Below are 23,873 nucleotides of genomic sequence, written 5' to 3'. Positions count from 1 at the left end.
TATTATACAGGAGCTCACTTAACTTTAGTGCTATACGTTATTATGTTTCATTCATTTTTTTGGAAAGAAAATGTCATTACAGAACTATTTTCATTTAATTTCCACCACTCATTTTAAATGATATTTTCTAGTAATGTACATAGATACGTTTCATTAAAATCAAACAAAGATAACAAAAACAAACAAAAATTCAGGAGACTTTAAGGCCTGAACTTTCAAATTGGATAATAATTACCTGTTCAAATGCTTTTGCTGAATATTATTATGTACAGGCAACTTACTAGACATTGTAGAGGGCTGTCAGAAAGTTTCAGGAGGATCAGAATTCACTTTTCCTGAGGTAAGCACACATCTAATTGAGTGTTTTTACAAAATAATTACTGAAAGAGATGTCTTCCACCAAGAAAATGCTTGGACCCAAATCCAATTTGGTTTATTGCTTAAATGTTTGAGCTGTGGGAACTTTCAGTAAGGCACATTTAACATCCATGTTGGATTTAATAACTATGTGAAGGAAGAGTTTTATATATGTGTATATTAGTAACTGAGCATCCTCTGAATTTATAAATCCTGATTAGTCTATTTTGTTAAGATTTTTGTCAGAGAACTATGGCAATAATATGAACACTCATTTCAAAGACCCTAATTGACAGAAATGACAGTTCAATTCAATTAAACAATAGGATTAGAAAAACTGAATTGATTTTAGTCTTTAAAACAAAGTATAATGTGATTTTTAGAATTCTTAAAAAGTAACCTTAATTATGTCTCTGTCCTCTTCCCTATAAGCTTGGGAATCTTAAATCTTAATTTAATTGACTCAGAAGTCAATTATAAATTATGACTGGCTAAACAATCATCCTTTTGTTAGCTCTTACAAAGTCAGTTGCAAAAAGTCTAGTTCTTCCATATTTTCTACTACTTGGCATTGGACCTAATATGCTGTAAGTGCTCAGTTAAACATTTTTTTTAGTTTGAATAGTAAATAAATAAATGAATGAATGCAATATTTCACAAGGAATATTTTTTTAAGTATTTTTCTAATATATGAAGGTAAGCCATGATAGCAAATTATTTTTTCTTTTACTTCCTCCCTGCCTTCCTCCCTGCCTTCCTCCCTGCCTTTCTTTCTTTCTTTCTTTCTTTCTTTCTTTCTTTCTTTCTTTCTTTCTTTCTTTTTTTCTTTCTCTCTTTCTCTCTTTCTCTCTTTCTTTCTTTTCTTTCTTTCCTTCCTTCCTTCGTTTCTTTCTTTCTTTCTTAATTTCTTTCTTCCTTCCTTTCTTTCTCTTTCTTTTCTCCTTCATTTTTCTTCCTTTCCTCCTTTTTTCTCTTACTACTTCATTTTTTCATTTCTTCACAATAATAAAACAAGAATGATAAAGTTAAAAAATATTAAAAAGCAATTATCTTCTTCAATCATTTCACCTTTAATATAATCTCAGGCATAATTTTTTTCTAAATTCTATATATTTTACTTGATAGTTTAGATGAATTTCATTTAAATACATCCCAGTAAGGGTGATTATTGTAAGCAGATTGATAAATATAGAAAAGTAGCTAATTTAAATAACAGGTTGAGTGTTTTAAGCATACCAAATATTACTACAAGACTAATAAATATATGTTACTCATCATCTGTTAAATATGCCTTAATATTTTAGTTCATGTTCCTTCATACTAAAATTCAATATACATTTCTTTTGAGTCATATAAATCACTGACCTTTCAATAGTTAACTTTTAAGCTGTATAATAATAATATTGGCATTGGAAACTGAAAAAGGAATAAAAAATGGAATTTCAAAATAACCACAAAGATGAATTTTAAATTACAGTTTTTAAATGGTTATAGGTTAAGGAAGAAACTATAGATATAGTGTTTGTGTTATTTTATATAATACTTATAATATATATATATATTTATATCAGATATTTTATATTATTTATATTAAGGTAAAAATTACATCAAATTAGAAAATCCACAAAGCATCAATTTCTATAAAAATCAGTTAATTATCTGTACTTCGTATTTCTATATTACCTCTGATGGAAAGTTCTCTCTGTCCTAATGCTATGTGTAATTTCATACACTGTTTTCTTCCCTAAGGGAAATACTTGATTCAGTTCTTGGATAAAAATGATCTGTCACTATTGTTTGCTTTAAAGGGCTTTTTGCTTTTTTTTTTTTTTAACACTGAATACTGAAAGTAAAAATCAAGGCACAGGGGATTGCAGTCCAGCTGTTGTGGCATAAATCAATATTTAAAATACACAATACTGATTTTTTTTTTCTCTGAAAGTAGAGATTTTGTGTGCTTAATTTCTTGTGTTATTAAAATGTCCAACTTTGTCTAGGAAAGACTTCAAATTTCGCTTTGGATTCTGTTTAAGTTTACTGTCCAGCAATGAGGTAACAGAAGAGTAACATAACTGCACTTTAACGTTTGATTCCTGTGCCTGTTGGGGGTTGCTGAATGTGTGAATTTCATGAATGATCCAGAACCATATTCCTTATTGACTTAGGGAAACTGCTACTTCTCTGACTCCATTTGCCTTTAGCAAAGGTGCCTGGGTTCTATTTTAATGGCTCATTAAAAGAAAAGATGAAAAATTTCTAAGTAGTCATAGAAAGTCATAGGTCTCATCATTCCAAATAAAAGGGAAATTCATCTTTCTTTATTCAAACAAGAGACTTTTTGCAGAATAGTAGTCTTTGGATATATTCATTTATTGCCTAAACTCTCCCATACATTTTATGTCATGATTTACGTACTAGAAGTTCATGCCTTGAAATTATCTTTTATCATTTTATTCCACTTCTTGGTTTACTCTGAGAACAGCTTTCATTCGAAGGCTATGCACCAAATGCACTGATTTTGCAAAATTCGTTCCCTGTGCTCAGATGCCCATCTTCAAATTTCTACCGTGTTCCTCTGGCCCCCAGGGTGAAGCACTGCTTGAGTGCATTAATGGCAGAATCACAATGTAATTGTCAGAATGGTGGCATCATCACACTTTGACGCCAGCATCCTCATTTCTTCCTTCTCACTACAGAGAAACTAAGGCTAAAGGTTAAAAGATGCGGTTTATTAAATAATTCAAGCCATTAACCTGCAACCTGCAAAGCAAAGGCAGCCTATTAAGTTTACGCTGCCATGATTCATGTTTGGTGTTTACTGATGCTAAAGCATATTGCCTGTTTGCTTTACTTTTATTGCTACGTAGTAATGTAGTGAGGAAGGAGAATGAAAAAAGGTGACAAGATCCACGCAAGGGGACAATAAGAGCAGCAGACTCACTTGCATAAAGAAGATTGAAGCCTTCCCTCCCTCCCTCCATCTCTCGGTATAGGCCCCAGTGCACATCTGCGTCACTTACGGGGGAGGAGGCGCTGAGGCAGAGAGAAAATTGTACTGTGAGGACCTTGACAGCTTCACCGGCGGGCTTTTCCTTTTGCCTCCCTATATTTTCTGGAATATTTATTTTTTTCTCCTTTACAAACTGACTAGATAAAACCGCCCCTCTTCGCTTCGCAGAAGGCATTTGACTTTCTCAGAGATAACAGCAAGCTCTCAGAGCATCCTCCTAGAGCCCAGGGACAGGGGCGCAGGTGCACCGAGAAGGCTGGGGGGTGCGCTTCTTGGCGACTTGGGGCTCTCTCTTTTTCTCTCTGCGCTCTCCAGGCACTGAACTCTAAGCTGCAAGGATAGGAGAGCCGACAGCTTCCCGACTGAGGCTCTGCCACGGGTGCATCCCAGGGAGGTGTATACAGCTACCGCCGCCTCCCGAGGTTGCTTCGGAGTGCGCAGACCTCCCTCCCTCCCTCGAGCATCTTCACCATCAGGGTCTCCTTCCCCGCGGTAACCACGGGCCCCTTGAGCGGGGATCGAGGATTTTCAGCCCACTACGTCCCGCTCCTGCCTCTGCCCCCGGCCCGTTGCTCTCCCAGCGCGCAGGTCCTGCGGACCTGACCGCCGCTGAGCCGCGCTGCTCTGCTGTGCGCGCTCCGGTCTTCGCCTGGCAGGTCGCGCAGCCGCCTCGCCCCGTCTGCTCCCGGGGTGCAGAGGGCACCTCCCGCCTCCTCCTCCAACCCCCACCCCCCCGGCTGCGCTGGCCTCTCCCACCCGCTGGCCCGTCCACTCCTGCGCCAGCTGAGGTCCCTCTGCCTTCCTTGCGTCAAACATGTCAGGCTCTGGGCGAAAAGATTTCGATGTGAAGCACATCCTGCGACTCCGCTGGAAACTCTTCAGCCACCCGTCTCCGTCCCCCGGCGGCCCGGCGGGGAGCAGCTGCCTGCAACAGGACAGCAGCGGCAGCTTCGAGCACTGGGGACCCAGCCAGAGCCGCCTGCTCAAAAGCCAAGAGAAGAGCAGCTTGAGCACTTTCTGGAAGAAGCCTTCCTCTTCTTGCTCCTCTTCTTCGTCTGCTTCCCCGTCCTCTTCCTCCTCTTCCTTCAACCCACTGAATGGCACACTGCTGCCAGTGGCCACAAGGCTGCAGCCAGGGGCATCCGGGCAGGGCACCCACCAGCCGGCGAGGACTCTCTTCTACGTGGAGTCCCTAGAAGAAGAGGAGGTACCAGGCGTGGACTTTTCTGGACCACACGAGAAAGGACTTGTCCTGCAAGAGCTCAAAGTGGAGCCGGCCAACTCGAGCCAGGCAACAGGTGAAGGATGTGGACACAGGTACAGTAAGTCCCCATAGGGTATCCAAGCATCTCCCAATTTCCACTCGTCCCCACCCCACCCTCGTGTGCTTTGATTACTAAGTTACTAAGTCTAAAAATTTTTGGGTTGACAATTTTGGTTCAGAGATACCAGCCTGGTTTTTATTACCCAAGTTGTAATCTCATTAAAAGTTTCCTCATTAATTTCTACTGGCTCATGGATATTGTTTTCCTTTTTGTAAGTTTTCAGAGGTGTAATCACAAATTGAACAGAGACGAATTTTGGTAAATCTCCAAGTGGCATGGTTCTCATATATCTGAGATTATAGTATTCTTCTGTCATCTTCTGTCATTAAATGACACATGTCAGTCTTCCAGTGTTCTGATGTGAGGTGAAACTTCCTTTATGGACAATTCAAATGCATTTCATACAGTGGCCTAGAAACTGACTTGGCAGGTTAAGTAGGATCCCTGTGGCTTGAATCTATATTCCAGGAGTAATGAGGTGAACAAAAGGAGACCACAGGACAACATTATCTTCTTTTTTCCCCAGGAAAGAGTGTTACTGTTCTCTATCCCAGCCCCCCAACTACTTGGTGTTGGTTCTCCTTTGCCTTGTTCAAAGTCTTAGAATTAAACTGTTGCTAAGGTCCTTTGCATTCATCTGTCCTGATTTCTTGGCTTGGTATGGAATTTTGCATCTTTGGTAAGCAAGCCAAAATTTATTTCTTGTTTATTTCTAATATCACACTTCTCTGTGTACATTTATTCTACTTTTAAGACATCGAAAATCTTCTCACACATTAACTCCTGAGTTTTACATTTTTAAAGAAAGGACTCATTCAGCACTAGATAATTACTACTTTGGGCATAGAGTGAGAATATGAAGAAATTTGCATTTTAATTCACATACTGGAATATAGGATTGAAGAAGAAATACAGGAGAAATATAGGAAAATGATAACGATTCTGTTAATAAAATGTGTCTTTCAATTAAAAATTAGAAACAAGCAATGTTTTAAACTTTTGGTTGGTTGAATCAGCTTCTTATAAAATTGATCAAGTCACGAAAGAGCACACACAAAAAAATAATACTACGTGTTCTTCAATTATGTTGACAAATTTGAAGCTAGGGATATAAAAATTATCTTTAAAATTTTTCAATTATATGAATTATATGGATTTGAATTTGAATTTTAAGAGCCTTGAACATAATCTAATAGATGAAGACATGTAATATGTAAGATTATTATTTTAAAGAGAGAGAAGTTTAATTGCAATCTTCAAGTATGAGAAAGTTTTTTCCATATATGGGAGACACAAATGTAACTTTATCTTTTATTCAATTAAGTAAGATATTTTAACAAAATGGTTATAACTGTGGGTGCCATTAATACTATGAAGTTATTTGATTTATGTATTCACTAGTTACCTATAGTTTTAGATCTATTTTTAAATAAAATATGTTGAACTTCACCCCCTTTAGTTGAGTAAATGTAAAACTTTTTTTTTTTTTTTTTTTGGTTTTGGTAAACTTAAAAACATTTAGCAATTTACCTTATGTATTTAGAAGAAAACCAGCTGGGTTAAATATTACTAATTACTACTTTATTGAAACTATTATTTTTGTGATTCAGTTCAGAAAAAAATAGATTTTTTTTCAGTTACATAATGTCTTCAAATAAGCTAAAAAATCTGATCCTCTGGGGATATTAATGTTTAATAATTTAAAAATCAAATTTGCTTTATAAAAATAGATTTTTAAGTAAATAAGGCATACTTGATATGAGTAATTTCAGAAGACTGTCATGTAAGTTGAAGAATTTAGAAGTACTCATGGAGTATTGACGTAAGAAATTATAACAAATTAAAACCTTAAACCAATAACTAATAGCTCAGTTAGGGTTAAAACACCCATCAGATTTAACCTCCAGTCCTCGCTTTTGAATATACATTAGTGTTTTTATTCACAAAGAATTGTAAATTAAAAGAATTCTGAAAATAAGCCAAGAATTACCCCAAATTATCTTTACTTTTGGAGTGGTTTCCTGTGAGGTCTTGCATGTATAAAATACTGAAAATCAGGTCTAATTTTATTTCAAAATTCTTTTTAATGCTTAATTCATTTAGATAAATTTGAATTTCTCACTGGATAAATCAGTCAGCACTGATGGTATTTCTCATAGATTTTCTTAAACATTCATAGATCATTGGTTCTGTGCTGATTGACTGGCACCATGCTACTTAACTTAGCAATAATATATAGTCACTGTCAATATATATTATTCTATTGTGTTCATTTCTCAGAAAGGACAGCACTTTAAATACCGAATGGAAAATAGCATGAAACATAATTAGTAATGGGGAATGACTTTTATTTCTATCATAACCTATGCAGGAAATCTGCAGTGTACATAATGACAATTGAACACGTAAACTGTGTAAACCTGCATGATCATTTTGATTACTTGGGTCATTATGCTATCACCATTCTGTGATGTGACATTTGATAGTTAGCATTTTGTTTTATCAGTTCTGACCACTCTGCTAAGTTAATCTTCACATATAGAAAAGAGGTGGTCCCTTTTCTCTTTCTTCATTTTCTTATCTTCCCCTTTGTTCATTTCGTCTCACACTAGCTAGGAGCATTGTTTTAGACAAGTGAAAATAACTCAGTTGGTTTAATTTGTTGTCCAAACAGCAGCTGGAGGATGCTCAGTGGAAAGCTGCTTATAACCTCCGAATTCTGGAAAGGTCAAATTACCATTGTGTTAAAACATAAAGGTAGCAGGAAGACTGGTAAACTGATTTATTGCTGAAACTCAGGATTTGTGGTATCCCACCCTACCAAACACATATAAACAAATCTCAGTATTCTTCTACCTTAGCTGTGGCACCATTAAGAATCCTAACTCTGACAGTCATAGGCTCCTGTCCTATGCTGTGAATCATTTTTTCCCTCTACTTGACTGTCTGAACTTAGTTGTTGAGAACATACCATTCCCTAGCCATTCGGTTCACTATATACTTCTGGTGTGCATATTTTTTGTCCAAAATTCTATATGTGATAAACTAAGAGACCAAAGAGAAATATTTATATTCTTGCAGTTTATAGTGATGTGAGTGGGAGAAAAGATGTCACGTTGAACTGCTTGCTTTTTCGGTTTTCTCAATTCTCACTGAGTGTAGTCATCTGATTCCATGGGTTCATAAACTGTATTTTAGAGTTGCATCTCAAAGCCTAGACCCCACCCCCGCCCCCACCTCTAGTCGTGCACCACCACCTCTCCACTTGACCTCTCTGATGGATCTCACAGTCACAGTATAAATACAACATGTACGGAACTGAGCTCACAGTCGCCCTTCTCTCTTGCTCAGTTTGCTTCTTCTCTATCTCACAGAATTTCTCTCCATGCATTAGGCTGCACAAGCCAGAAATTCAGGATCATATTTGCCAACATCTTCTTTCCCCTGATTTTCAGTGTTCCACTAAGTCTTGTCACTTTTACTTCAAAAGTGTCCTCCCCTGAGTCTGCCCCATGTCACATTATCTCCATTGTTGGCATCTAATTTTAAAATTCTATCCTTCAACTTAACTTCTGCAACTGCCATCTGCATCTTCTTTCCTCATTAATTTTGCCACCTGTAATCCTTTCTCCACACTAGTCAATGGAAATTATAAAATAAAAATCTGAACTATTTTGCCACATCCTGGCTCTCCTTTTATTTTTCAAAGCATGTCCACCACTGACAGTCCATCCCATGGACAGCTAGGTCCTGAAAGAGCTGACCCTTGTCTGCCACCTGACCCTTCGCTCACCTCCCCACCACCACTGCCGTCTTCCAGATGCAGTGTTCTTTGTGATCATTTTTCTCAACCTTTGGGCCTCACAAACTTGTTATGGACTAGTGGCTTTCCTTCCTCTTCCCCTCCTTTTCTGGGTTCATTCCTATTCATTACTGAGATGTCTTGAATAAAATTTCTGTATCTTTCCCGGAGAGGTATTCACTGATACCCATGGAAAATTATTTTTCTTAATTTTTGATTTATTTATATCCCCTCCTTTTATGTTCTTAGGGTAAGTACCCTCTGTCTTCAATGTCTTACTGTAACCGTATGTTAATACCCGTGTTGCTCTTTTTTTGTCTCTAGCTGTGATTGCCCAGTGGACAAGGTGTTTCTGTTTTGCTCATCATTTATCCCAATCACAGAGCATGTAGTTACTCAATAAAGACTGCTGAGTGAATAAATATTTGTCATAATCATAATGAGTGACATTGATTAAGAACTTGCTATTTGTTAGGTAGCATGCTGAATATTTATATTGTGCAATTTAATATTTAGAACAGCCCTATGATCCTGGTACAATTATAAATCCCTTCGTTAAGATGATTACATAATCATTTTATGATTATGAGAAGACTGAGATATAGACAGGTAATTAATTTACCCTGAATCACAGGATTGAAGGGAGTAGAGCTGAATTTTTAGTCCTTGCTATGTGACTCCTGACACCATATTCCAGGCCACCTGGCCAACTCTTCTTTCCTTCGGCTTAAACAAACAAACAGAACAGAAGAAAAGGGACTCCAGCTAAGATTATGCTGAAGCGGTTCTCTTGTTCCATTGGTGGGAATGATGCCTGTGTCTGAATGTTTAAATAGACTTTTTAAAATGATAGTGATGGACAACACCTGATAAGGCTCAGGCCAAGACGACTTAGCCTGAGTTAAAAAACAATTATTTCCTGAAGTCTGGTTCATTCAGTGCATTTTCCTTTCTAATTAAACAAAAATATAAGAAAATAACCTAGACAGAAAAAAACTCATTTAACTCTGGAGCCCAAAAGAGAGCTTTATGATAGAAAATCTGCTTCTGTAGGTCAGAACAATTAATACAGAGAAGTGTCTCAGAGAGAACACGCCATTAGAATCTCATGGAGATTGGTGGTATTTACTCAGAATGAAAAGAAATCAGCCCTGCTTCAGTGAAAAGGAAAAAAATAACTTTAAAAATGTCAAGGTACTATTTCTTCAAGATATTTAGTTCTCAAACTATACTTCTATGGAACACTAAAATAAAATAATGTTCATATTTTCCCCATGACCTCAATTCCATAGTGAAAAAGTATATGGGTTAATTTTACTCAGTTGTATACCTTCCTTGCTAATTTATCTTATGCTTGGGTGTTATACAGCCTACTAGTGTCTTAGCCAGAAGTACCAAAAATCAATGCTTTGTTTGGGGAAAGGGTTTTTTTTGTGTGTTTGTTTGTTTAGTTGGTTTTTATGTTTTACTTATTTTAGGATGGATTTATCAATATTCTGTGTTGTTTACAAAGAAGCTCACAATTTCCAAGTGCCCTCCCCTCTGAGCAAGTTTGCTTCAGGCAAACTAAGATGATCATAAAGGAAAAAGCAATGAGATCACTAGGTTGGATTTGCAGGTACCCGAAACTCCAGAGCTATCTGAGAGAAAGATGTGAATATAAATGCGAGATAAAATAAATACAACTCTTTAATTATAACAAACGATAAAAACCTCTTCACTAATTGAAGAACCATGTTTTGACTTTCATTGATAAATTTCTAATGAATATCTTATTAACTAAATCTTTAACCTCTTTAAGGTATTAGTTTAAATAATCTTAAGAATAATAAAGAAATCCTTACTATCCAATCAAAATCAACATTTGGTTACTATAGAATATAATATTGATCAGATATTTATTTTTGTTGGTTTATTTTTCTAAGTCTCAAAAAATAATTTGTGTATCTGGAGGATGATATACATCTAACAAAAACATGTTAAGTCAAATTTCATTGTTTTTGACCAAGAACTTGTAGAATTTACTGAAAACTGAGATCTGCAGGATATTTTAGAGTTATATCAAGTTCCTGAACATGAAAATGTATATTTTAAGCAGAGTCTCACAGTAATGAGACTTTATTGATTTTATTTTACCATTCAAAGTAACTGTAGGTATTTTTGTGGTACCCGTAAAAAAAATGCTCTGGAATGTACATATTAGATTAGACCAGATAATAATTAATTTATCTTTTTACATTTAAGATAAGATTATTCAAAACTGTGAAGAAAACATATGATATAGACATAGATAATCTGAGCAGAGTTAAATATTTGTAGATCTTGTAAAGTGTAGGTAGAAAACCTGTTGAACAATGTTGGTTTGTTGCTAACTACCTTTGCTGAGTTTTCTGGCCAGAGTTTGAAAAAAGATTGATCTAAATGTTTATGAAAGCATAACAAAGTTGAGCTTGACCAGAGAATATGTGTACTGTGATTTTAGGATCCCAACAAAAATCTGTTTTGAATGGTAAGCCGATGAGGCAGATCATTTTGGTTGAAGATCATGTACCAGAAATGGTGAAGAATCAATAACAGTAGAATGGAATTAGTCAATGTTAATCCTAAATTCAGCTTTTCCTATTCCTTAGGTGACCTTAGTCTAACTGATAACTGATTGTCATAGGAAATCTTTCAGTTTGATTTCCTGTCATACTTGTTTGTAACACTGGGTAGATTTTCTTGACCCCTTTTTTCTTAGTGATATTGATAGATGCCTCTTCATGCAAATCAGCATTTTCATGTTGGTTGAAATATGATGGGAAAACTTTAAAATGGGATCAGAAAATTGGGAGAGTTTATACTGCATGAGGGGAAAGAATGACACTATTTTATAGCTTTTCAAGAGGTGAATGCCAAAATCTCTTTGTATTGACAATAAAATAAATGGTTTTGTTTTGTTTATTTCTTTAGTAGATTTTAATTGTGCTAAAATGTCTAAGTTGCCTCTTCAGGTCAGTATTCAGAAATATCACAGTTTCAGAGAAAATGGAAAAATAGCTCTGGACAGAACAACTAGTTTTGAATTTATATGTTTAAATTTATGAATATAAAAACATCCTGACTTTCTAAGTCTGAGACTTAACTTTGAACTCTACTATTTTGAAAATAAATTTGGAGTAGTTTTTATCATTTGTAATAAAATTTAAGTATGATTTCTACTTTTCCAGTTACCTTACCTTTGAATGCTAGTATGTAATTTCAGTAGAGAAGTTGACACAAATGAGTACCTAGATATTTGCTACTTGGTGATCCATTGATGATATTTAAACATTTATTGGTGTAATTTTTTTCTCAAAAAGCATAACATTTATTATAATTATTTTATGATTCTGGTTTACAGTGGTTTTTATTAGAATAGTAATTTGTTATTAGCAATAGGAATATGCTTATATTAACTGCCTAGGTATAAGAAAATTTTAAAGAGCATTCAGGATTAAAATAATCCTAGGCCAAATAATCTAATAATTTTTTAAAAGTCGGGATATAGGAAGAGCTGAGATTTCTGCTTCTGGCTGAGTTAGAAAAACAAGGACTAGACTTACACTCTCACCTAAAATAACAACAAAGAATGAAATAAGGAAAGAAGTGGAAGATAAAATGAATGAGTAACGGGAAGGAAGGAAAGAAGAAAAAGAAAGAAATGAAAAGGAAAGAAAAAAGAGGACAGACTATATATGAAATAACATTTTCAAGACACTGGACATCAGACACTGAAGGAGGGTGATTCCTGAGATGTGCAAGACAAATGAACACTGATTGACCTAGCTCACTGTCTTCAGAGAGATTCCAGGCACTGACAGGGGAGAGGAAACTAAGCAGAATGTGAAAACCAGACTGGATTGAAGAGGTGTAGCTAAGGAAACTAAGGCAGTGAGACCTCAAAGGACTGAGTGCCTTAATAGAGAGCTGCATAAGGAGAAAGTTCCAGAAATCTGTGGAGGGGACCTTTGAGTACTGAACAGATCAGTATTCAGTAGAATAATGACAAGTACATATGTTTAAGAAAACTACCCAAGTTTTGGGAAAGAACCAGAATTAGGGGAAATAGTACCTGTTGTTAACAATCAGAATGGAAAATCTCATGATTCATGGGAGTAGGTAAAGTACTTGGAGAGGTGTTAACTCAGTAATGGGAAATAACTAGCCCTAGTGTAAGCACTGCCATGGTTCCATTTAACAAATCTTAACAGCAAAACTCAAAAGTATCAAAGGTTTCCAAGTAATGTAACAGTGCCCTAGAACAAAACTGAAGAATAATTCACATATTCAGAAATATTCAGTATCAAATAAGGCAAATTTTGCAGTGTCTGACATCAAATTTAATATAAATAGACAACAAAGAAGTGGAAAAATATGAGGAGACAATTCAACAAATTAAAACTGACCCAGAACTGTAGCAAAGTCATTAAAACCTTTTCATGATATTGAAAAACAATATTCCATTTGTTCAAATAGTTAACTAGGTCATAGTAGATGTAAAAAGATCTATGTCAAACCTCTAGAACAAAATAAATTACAATGCCTGAGATGCAAACTATACTGAATGAAATTAATGACAGAGCAGAAATAGTAGAAAAACATGGTGACCTTGAAAAGAGCAATGAAAAACAGCAATAAAACCAAAATGAAACAAGGCAGAAAGCTCCCATAATTTTAAGAGGCTTAATGAATATATATTTGGAATTCCTAAAGGAGTGCAAAAACTGAAGGAGTCAAAAAAGTATTTGAAGAAATAGTGGCAGAAATGTTTCAAATTTTATGAAAACTAAAACCCCATAGATTCAACAATCTTAATAAATTCTAAGCACAAGAAACATGAAGGGAACTACCATAAGGCACATTTTAATCAAATTCTCAAAACCAATAATAAGTAGTAAGATATTAAAGCTTCCAGAGAAAGCACATGTTATGTAGAGAAGGATAAAAAATAAGAATGATGGACCAGTTTTTATTGGAAATGATGCAAGGGATCAAGTGATAGGTGGAACAACATCTTTTGAGTACTGTAAGGAAAAAAAAAAGTCCACCTGAAATTCTATATATACCCAAAATATTTTTCAAAATGAGAGTGAAGTAATTTTTTCTCCAGACATAGAATAGTTGCAACAGTTCATCAGCAGGAGACAAATATCAATGAAAACCCTTTAGGCACAAGGAAAATGACACCAGTTGGCACAAAGGAATGAAAACTACCAGAATGGTAAATACATGGGTAAACATTAAAGTTCTTCTTTATTGTTTAAATCTGGAACATTTGAATGATAAATGATGGTTAAATAAGCAAAAAAACACTATAATACGAGGCTTTTACAATATGTGTAAGATAAATGTATGACTACAGTAGCATTAAGACTGGGAGGGTAGAAATGCCAAGTATAGTATTGCAAGTTTCTTACATTAAATGTGAAGTGGTATATCATGTGAAGTGTAATATAAATCCTAAAGGAACCACTAAAGTAACAGAACAATGATAAGTAGCTAGTAATCCAACAAAGGTAGAATACTCTCATAAAAATTATTCAGCTAATCTACAAAATAAAAGAAAATGGGAGCAAAGATGGGGCAAATAGAAAATGCACAGAGCAATTATAGTCTGAAACCTTACTGTATCAATAATTACATTAAAAGTAACAGTTCTATACATCCATAATGAAAAGGCAGAGATTATTAAATTGTATAAAAAGCCAGGCCCAAGTATATTCTGCTTACAAAGAATACACTTTAAATATGAACACAAATATTAGTTAAAAAGAAAAAGATGGAAAATACATAGCATGGTAATAGTAATCCAAAGAAAGCTGAATGGCTCTATCAGTATCAGACAAAGTATCTCAGAGAAAAGAATATTAACCTGATAATCTATGAAAAACCTAGAGCCAACATCATAATGTTGAAAGACTAAATGTGCTTCTTCCAAGATCTGGAACAAAATGAGAATGTCTTTTCTTACCGCTTTTACTCAAAATTGTATTGGAGATGCTAGTCAGTTCAACAAAGAAATAAAAGGAAATAAAAAGCATCTATGTTGGAAAGGAAAACTTAAACTAGTTTTATTTGCATATAAATTGATCATCCATGTAGAAATAAATAAACAATGTAGTTTTTATTTGTAGATATAATTAGAAAAAATTATGAAATTTACAAAAAAGAGCTTTCAAGGTACAGGATACAGATCAATATACAAAAGTTAATTGTATTTCTATATACTATCAAGAAAGAAAGAAATTTTCAAAAATAACGTATTTCATAGTAATATCGATAAAGTGTGAAATACTCAATGTATATGACAAAAGATGTGAAAGACCCATGCTCCAAACGACAAAACCAGGCAGATAGAAATTAAAGACCTAAGTAATGGAAAGATATGTCATGTTCATGAATCAGACGACTTACTGTTAGTAAGATGTCATTTCCCCTCAGTTGATCTGTAAATGTTACACATCCCCCAAGAAAATCTCTGCATGTTTTTTTTTCTTTTTGTACAAATTGACAGGCTCATTCTAAAATCCATTAAAAAATTCAAAGGAATTAGAAAAAAATAAAAACTTGGAAAAAAATGAAATTTGAGGGCCAACACTTACTGATTTCAGACTTGTTCTGAAGCTACTTTATTAAACTAGTATTGTACCAGGGTTACAATACATAAAGAGATTAATGAGAAGCAGATAAGATATTGATATGGTATCTATATAACATACTTTATGCCATAAAAAATAAACAGCTGTTCATTGAATACTTCTAAATGAATGGAAAAAAATGTTATGATGAGCCAAAGAAACTCAACTACGTGGCATATTTCTTCTAAATATTTACTTACTGTAAGTCAGATAATCTTATCCATTGTGTTGATTATTCATATTTTGAATAGAAATTTGATTCTAACATGCCTTGATTCATACAGTGGAGTCAAACACCTCTCGAGTTTGACATATGCTTTAAGGAGTCATCCATTGATAGTTACCTTGCAGAACTTGATAATGAAATAGTCACACTAAGATTTTGCTGCCATCTTGGCAGCAGATGAGAAAGAGGAGAAAGGTGAATAGTTTTATAGCAAATATCTCTGCAAAGAAACCTCAGAAGTTCTTGCTGTGTGACCACAAGGACTTTTCTCTTGAGGTAGTGGGTACCAGCTCCATTGCCAATACTAGGGGAGCAGCAATACCACTCATGAGCCTTACTGTAATGACACAGAAAGGAAAAAGTACGCTGTCCTCATCTCTGATTCTTCTTTACCAGATGGCTTGGAAGCACCGCTAAATATATTCTTCCACAGAGGAAAAAAAGCTCATTCTCCACTCTTCTCATGTCCTAACAGAAAATGTTTAAATGTAATTATTCTCTTTGACAAGAGTCTGTGACTTTTACGCAAATTTCTTATCAGAAGAACACTTTTTTAATTGTAAAATTAAATTTATATTATTAAAGAATCTATCAAAGGATATAATTTAAAATCACTTCTAAATGTAATTTTTTCCTTAAAATTGACACATCAGTTTGAAACCTTAACTAAAACTTATGAAGACTCACTTGTATCTGTTCTTACTCCTATATTTTCACATTATTTTATTTGTCTCACAACAAATTTTCCTCTAAGTATGGTAAATATTTAAATTCTTATTCATCGATGAACTCCAGAAAAATCTTTGGTCTTTATAATGGCACACACTGAAAATGGGTGTAATCTATCAATATTGATAGTTTTGTATATCCCGTATTTCTCTAAATTAGTGTTGCTTGTCTTATTCTAATATATTGGCATCCACAGTTTCATGCTACAATGGAAAGAAAACTGGATTTGGCATTATAAAACTTAAGTTCTGGGATAAACTCTGGCTGTATAGAAAAATGTCAGCATTGTCACTTAAATTGCTCCTTATGTCATGTTTCCTTTGGAATATGATTGGAGAGGACATGAAATATATTATACCTAAAGTCTGCTAGCCTGGCCACCACAAGATGGTGGATCTTAACCTATAGTTAACTCAGCTTAACTCCAGCATAACAGCAAGAATTAGGCCGTACTTACTTAAGAAATGAATGAAGCTCTATTTTGAACACTTAAGGTGTACTCTGAGCTAAATGTGCCCTAAGAAAAAACTAAATATTCTTTCACTGAATGAAGATGAGTTTCAAGCATTCTTTTCCAGACAATATAACAGCTTCCTGAGATACAAAGATGTATAGAAAACATTTTTCTCACAGAGTTAAAAAAAAACAGCAATAAAAATGAACAGATAAGTAATTATAGAAATGTAACTTGTGCTATACTAAATATATATCTTAAGAGGGATTTATAAAGGTACAGAAAAAGAAGGCTTCAAAAGGGTCTTAATAAAATTCAGACTAGCATCATGTATACAGTTGTTAATTAGAAGAAAAAAAGCAAGTAAATGATCATGACTATGTCTGGATAGAATGGGAGGTGATCTGGCTGGGACTACAGACCACGGGCAGACAAGTGTCTGTCTAGATTGTCTTTAAAACTTTGGGTTTAGCTGATGGCGACTGTGAAACAATGAATCTTGATGATGAGATTCAAACTTTATAACACATGGGCTAGAGAAATGATGGGTGAAACTGAAACTAGAAGGCCATGTTAAAAGGCTAAAACAACAGTCCTACTGAGGAACTATTCCTAAGCAACGGGAAAGAAAGAAAAGAAAGAACCTGGAAAATAAAATGTCATAATTGCCAATTAATTGAAGTTTTAATTGTAAAAGAGGGAGAGGTAAGAAGAGTCCTTCAGTTCTGGATGGACTTTTGTCGTTGGATTTTTGTTGTTGGTGGTGGTCTGCAAAGTGGACAGTGCAGGAGACTGGAGGGAAGAAAACCATTTCTGTTTTGAGCAATCTGAGTCCAATAAGTAGCTGACATAAATATTTTTTTTAGTCTTTGTGGAATAGTGGAGTGTGGTAAAGGAATTATAGGAATTAAAATTTAGAAAATTCTAGTTAGAGAATATGTTGGGATGTCAGATTGGACATGAAGAATAAACCTGGAAAGTGACATGAAATATATGGCCATGAGAGCGAGTTAGTAACTTGAGATGAAGGTATGGAATTCAAGATATTGGATGGAGGAGCTACACTGCTTGAGGAACCATCTGTGGAAGATTGACTATGCGCAGGAATATAGTTGCACTTGAGGGTTCTCAATGTCTTCTTCAACGATTAGAGATCATGAAAAATCAGTTTGAGGTATATTCATGCAAACAACTTACTTGAGTCCATATATAAATTTTATTTGTTGAAACTCATTAAAGATGTAGTTGTTCAATTTATTTATAAATTTATATATAATACATATAAACTTATTTTTATATGTTCTATATATACATTTACATATAAAGTTGTTTATATAATTAAATTATATATAAATTAACTAATTTATATATAAATTTGTATGGCCATATATAATACATAATAAAATTTATAAATGGCCATATATATAAATGGACAACCTATGATCACAAAATGCTTACTAAAGTATGTTTGTTTAAATTTATTAATTTGAGGTGGTAAATAACTTCCTGAAAGAGTACAGTGCTTCTGAAAGAGCCAACACATTATTTCACTTGAGAGGAAGGTTATTCAAACCAAGGAGATAATATCAATAAACTTGGGCCTCAAGGAATTTAAAAGTATGTGTTTCTAGCTCTACTGCAAAATAGTTTTTCAATATTCACATGCATGCCTTTGATTTTTCTATGTTAAATTCAGTGAATAAGAATTCTATTTGTATGTTGAGTTTCTATGAAAAAATAATTCCTATGTTAATTACTTAGAAAAAAAATTATAAGTAGCTTTACATTTTACACAGCTTTATCCAATACTCTACTAGGTTGGAGAATTACATTGGTCCACGAATTAGCCTAAAGAGAAGCATACCAGAGTGAACTGATGGGATCTCAGCAACCTATACACAAGGATGTCAAAGTAATACACTCCTGAAAAATCAGTGATTGCCACAATTTCAGGAAGCCTCCTTCTTGTTACTTCTTATTGACTACAGTTATATTCTTGTGTTAAATATAACTTTTCTTTTTTAATATTATATTTTATTTGAAAGTGCAGATACATTTCACTGAGTATATGAAAGTAAATTGGCAATTATTTTGGACTTTGCTTTCTTCAGAGAAACTTTGGCAGCTAAAAATTTAGAGGGAAGGAAGGATGCTGTACTTGAAATTACAAATGTACAATTCCTTAAATTATAATTATGGAAACTTTACAATGAAAAAGGTTAATCTCTCTTGATTAACAAATATACCTGAAATAGAAATTGTATCATAATAGTCTAGTCACTACTAATCAGGTAAAAGGCTTAAATTTATGTAGTTATTATATTCAGGTTAGAAATAATCAGAATATTTTATTGCTAATGAGGATGTAACTTACTGTAAATTTTTGTGGGAGGAGCAATGGGACAATATTTATTGGTATGAAAAAATATAAAAGCTTTTTTTTCAGGAATACAAATTTTGATAACTTACCCTTCAGAAATAAAAACACTAATAATTAAGGAACATCCATGTTCCATGCATGTTTATCAATGGATGAATGATAAGAAATTATTTTATATCATAGAAGATATATCATACAAATATATATCAAAATCCATCATGAAAAATACATAGAGATTGAAAAAGAATGAACAAATGTAGAATGGCTTGGATAACTAGTGCTCAGTGCATAAAGCAATTTGTAAAAATGTGTGTGAGGTGTGTGTAAAAAGTGTACAATGAGTTACTTTTAAATAATAAGAAAAAGTTGTAAAAAGTTTAATTTATTAATTATTTTCTTTAAGAAAAATGCATATAATTGGTGTCAAAATTTAGTACCAATTAGGAAGTCTTCACAAAAGAGCAATATTGCCATCTACTGGTTAATTATTCACATTGAAGCTACATGGGCCCTGGAAAAAAAAATATGGGGAGAGATGAGCAAGTAGTTAAAACTATATGATATAGCCAATAAATAAGGACATCAAATATCCTAAGATACTAACAATTCATCATAAAATAACTTTTAATTACTTATTACATTCAATTTTTCACTGCACGTGCTATCATGGTAATGCTGGCTTTATAAAATTAATTTGAGACTTGTTCTTTGGTTTTTTTGATGGTTTCTATCTTTGTTAAATTTCTTTTTATTCATGCACTGCTATACTATTTTAATTTAGTCATTTATCTATGTGTTCTTGTAGTTTAACAAATCCCTTTTGATAGAATTATTCTGAATTCTTGTCAGACAGTTTGTAAATCTTCATTTCTTCAGGGCCAGTTATTGAAACGTTATTAGCTTCCTTTGGTGGTGTCGTGTTTGTCTGATTCTTTGTGATCCTCGTATCCTCGTATTGGCATTTGAGTAAGTTTGGTCTCCCCTTCACGTTGCATATTCCCTTTGGCAGGGAAAGACCTTCACTGGTTCACTCACCTTGGGGCACTGGACCAGTCAGCTGGTATTGCCTGTGGGCAGGAAGGGCTTACTGTCAAGGTCCCCAGTTAGGCGAGGCCATTGCCAATGCTCTGAGGTTGGAGGGTGGGGGTCAGCAGCTGAGCTCCACAACTGGATTGGCTCTGCATTCGAGGGGAGCAGCTGGATGGGCTCCCCGGTCTGCTGGGGCTGTTGACTGTGCTCTGTGGTTACAGGGAACCACTAGCTGGGCTCTGTCATCAGCACTGGGTGGGTGAGTTTGCAGGCTGTGTTCTACTAATTAGACTCTGTGATTGCACAAGTCTGCAGTCTGGGCTCCACAACTGCTTCTGGTCGGATGGGTCCTCAGGCTGTTCTCTATAGCAAGATGGTGCCACTAGTAATGCCTTACAATTGAGCAGGTCCACAGGCTGGGCTTCACAATTGGCTACACCATTGGCTATGCTCCTCTGTTATGTGAGGTCACTGTCCGGGATCTCTAGTAGGGCAGGGCCTCCAGAAATTGGGTGCAGTTAGGTAGGATTGCAGACTGTGCTCCATGGTGGGGCAGGGTCACTGTCTGGGCTCCTGGTTGGAGGGGGCCACAGTCTATCTTCCATGATTTAGTGGGGTCACTAGCTGGGCTCCCTGCTTGGGCAAAATCACAGTCTGTGTTTAACAACTGAGCAGGGTCATAGGCTGGGCTGTGCTGCTGGGTGGGGCTGTAGGATAGGTGTTCTGTAGGCTGAGCTCCCAAGCTGCCCAGGGTCACTGTTCAGAATCCCTGATGATGCAAGGCTAGAGGCTATACCCAGCAGTTAGGCAGGGCAGCTGGCTTGGTTCCAAGCCCAAGCAGGTCTGTACAGTGGCTCTAAGTCTGTTTGGATTCTCTGACTTGCTTTCCTTTCTAATAAGGCTGTAGAATGGCTTCAATGCCAATACAGCCTGTTGGCTCGGGACTCAAATCAGGCAGTTGGCTCAGGATTCAAATCAGGTAGAACTGCCAACTGAGCTCCCTGGCCAGATGAGGCCACTAGCTCAGCTCTGCAGATCGTCAGAGCCATTGGCTGGGTCCTTGATTGGGTGCTACTATGAGCAGGAACTTACTAGGCCAAAATCTGAGCTCTGGTTGCTTTAAGCCACACCCCTTCTCGGTTTATCTGATCCCTACTGGTTGAACCTGCAGATTTCCCCCTTGTGGTCTTTGGGAAGTGAGATCTAGATAGCCCGCTTGGCCTTCCTTTTCCCATTGGGAGAAACCATATTCCAGGGGAGCCCTCTTGGTGAGCTGATGCCCCAGCCTGGGGAGAGGTGATGCTGTAAAAGGGAAATAGCTCCTCCCACCCTCCTAATGATGTCCTTCTCTGTCCTGGTGGCTCCGGAGGAGCTCCAGGCTCACCCCCAGGTTCTGGGAGTTTTCTCAGTGGTGTCTTGTCTATGGATAGTTGATAGTTGGTCTTTGTGATGGGAACTAAAGTTGGGAACAACCTATGTCATCATCTTGATAACCTCACTCTCCCCAACTTTTCAAGTTTTTTCAAAATTTGTTTAGTTTTTTTTTTCTCCAATTAATGAAAAGAGAATTAAGAATGTCTACCTCATAAACTACAATAATTGCAACTACTTAATATTTTATGTAAGTATAGGTTAAAGAGTACTGTCTATATTTCAAATGAAATTTTCTACTTTAGAAAGACCACATTCAAATCATGCAAGCCAAATTATTGTCTAGATTATAAGAAGAAAAAATCAGCCAGCAACTCTTAAGTTTGTGTCTTCCTGAATTACAGGAGGTTTCCAAGTCTGTCTTACCCACTCAACATGCCTATTTATTAAGGAAATCATGGTGGAGCACCTGAAAGCATTTAGGCACTTTAAGCCATTACGCCATTAACAGTTGAGCCAACAATGTTGGTAGTGGTGTTTATAATATTACAGTTAGTGAACAGGATAGGAAACACTTACACAGCCTGTCACTTTTTTCCCATTAGAGCTTTATCTAAGCTTTAATATTGTTATGTGTAATTTGTAAGAGAATTTTAGAATAGAACTTGAGTAGTAAAGCATATAACCTGCTACCAATATCACATAATACTCTGACAATATTCTCCACAATGATTCACTGGCTATAATTAAAAAAAAAAAAAAAGAGGAGAGAGAAAAGGAAAGAAAGAGACAGAAGGGGAAGGAAAGGAAAAGAAAAACAAAGCAAACAACAAACAACACAGTAGGCCCTCTTTAAACTGATTCTCTGAACGTTTCTCTGAGTTTCTGAAATGCAATACCAGGACAACCCTTCAGTCTTTGTCTTTCAGAGAAGCAACATGTTTGCAAGTCTAACTCTGTGTCTTTCAAAATGTCATCTTGCCCTGAAGCTGGTAATTACGAGAGTAGTCTCATTTAGCTAATTGTTGCTTTAATAATTTGAATTAAGTTTTGTCCTCATTCAGATTAGCTAATGCGGCAACAGATTCTCCTTTTTATTCTGCTTCCTTGAGAAGAGACTCTATACTGATAAATCTACTCTGCTAAGCACACCTCTCTCTTACTGGGCATGTGAGGTCAAGTTATAGTACACAGAGCAAGAAACGTTTCCCTCTGATTCGAGGTTTTGCTTCTGTTGTTGTTTTGGTTTTGTTTTTAAGTCTATTCTCACAGCAAATCTTTTCAGGACTCTTCTATTTGGAAGAAGAAATCCTTTTTTTTTTTTTTTTTTTTTTTTTTTTCTACTTTTGAAGTAGAAACCCTTACTGATTTCTAAAATGGAATTGTTTCAAAAAAGTCATTTTGAATTGTCTCCTAAGGACACTGGTGGAAAGTTCTTAAATTCCTATAATGCATGTTAATTACCCTAGAACTGAACCGCCTCACTGAGAATGACTTTAAAGTTCCCACTTGGGGATTACAGAAAGCTCTCCCCACTACTCCTATAGCATGCATGGCATCAGAATCAGAGTTTCATTGTATACAGCATTAAGAAAACTAACCATTTAAAACAGTCCTGGTAGAGGCAACTTCATGGCATGCAATCTGCCCAGTCTCACAAGGCCCTGTGTTTAGAAGGGTCCCACATTTGGTTTAAGGTTAAAACTCCTAATAATGTTGAATGAGGGGACCTGCACTTTCATTTTGTATTGAGTCCCACTGTTGTGTCATTAGTTCTTGATAAGCTTGAGAATGAAGCTTTTATGTGTCTTTAACTTTCCTCTTGAGAAATCTACCAATCACTGTAAAATTTTTCACTTTAAAATTACTTCAATAAGTTTTCTCAAAAAGCATCCAAAGTCCAAGGACCTTCCCAAATCTCACTCAGATCCTGTAACAGATCCCATCGATTATGTTGAGTAGATCAATGACTGAGCAATACTTACTTGGAACAGTAATTAGGTTTTTAATCACTTTTTGAGCTGCGTATATCAAAGCTGTACCAGAGTCAGTGAAACAGAAGCTTGGCAAGCACGGTGTCTGGGCCTAGGCACAGGAACAGACTGTTTTTAGTAGCAGTGGGGGTTGGGTAGAAATTATGTCCATTGAGATTTATTCAACTCACCCCTTTCCTATATCTCTTGTCATTAATTCTCTTGGCTAGCTCAGCATTTAAGTGAGTTGAAAGACAGATATAATTCCTTACTTTGTTTATTTGGAGCAGTACGTGGGAAATTCCAGACAGGCAGACGGAAAAAAGACTGACAGTTATGGGCTTGCAATGGAGAAGGCAGAGGAAGGTGAGACAGGGATGAAAAAGACACTCTAAATTCACGTGACTAGCCACAGAAGCCATGCACGTTGCCACGTTAAAATGGCAATTTTCTAGGTTTTTGGGTTTTTTTTCCCCTGAAGAAGTCAAAGTACATTCAGAGTAAAATGGCTCCTTCTGCTCTAGACAGAGGATTGCAGTGTGATGTCTCACAACTTAA

General features: G+C 35.6%; 1 protein-coding gene across 1 annotated transcript in view; it reads left to right on the top strand.

Moving 5' to 3' along the window:
* Positions 1-3,286: 3,286 nt before the first annotated feature.
* Positions 3,287-23,873, top strand: part of KLHL1 (kelch like family member 1) — a 329,276-nt gene continuing 308,689 nt past the window's right edge. Inside the window, exon 1 of the mRNA XM_010973559.3 lies at positions 3,287-4,684. Within this exon, the coding sequence (XP_010971861.1) occupies positions 4,182-4,684 (503 nt within the window). The 5' untranslated portion in view covers positions 3,287-4,181. The remainder of the gene's footprint in view (positions 4,685-23,873) is intronic.

This window comes from Camelus bactrianus, chromosome 14 (genome assembly GCF_048773025.1).
Source record: "Camelus bactrianus isolate YW-2024 breed Bactrian camel chromosome 14, ASM4877302v1, whole genome shotgun sequence".
Taxonomy (NCBI): Eukaryota; Metazoa; Chordata; class Mammalia; order Artiodactyla; family Camelidae; genus Camelus; species Camelus bactrianus.
The sequence above is the reverse complement of the archived record's forward strand: the minus strand, read 5'-3'. Positions and strand labels throughout refer to the sequence as shown.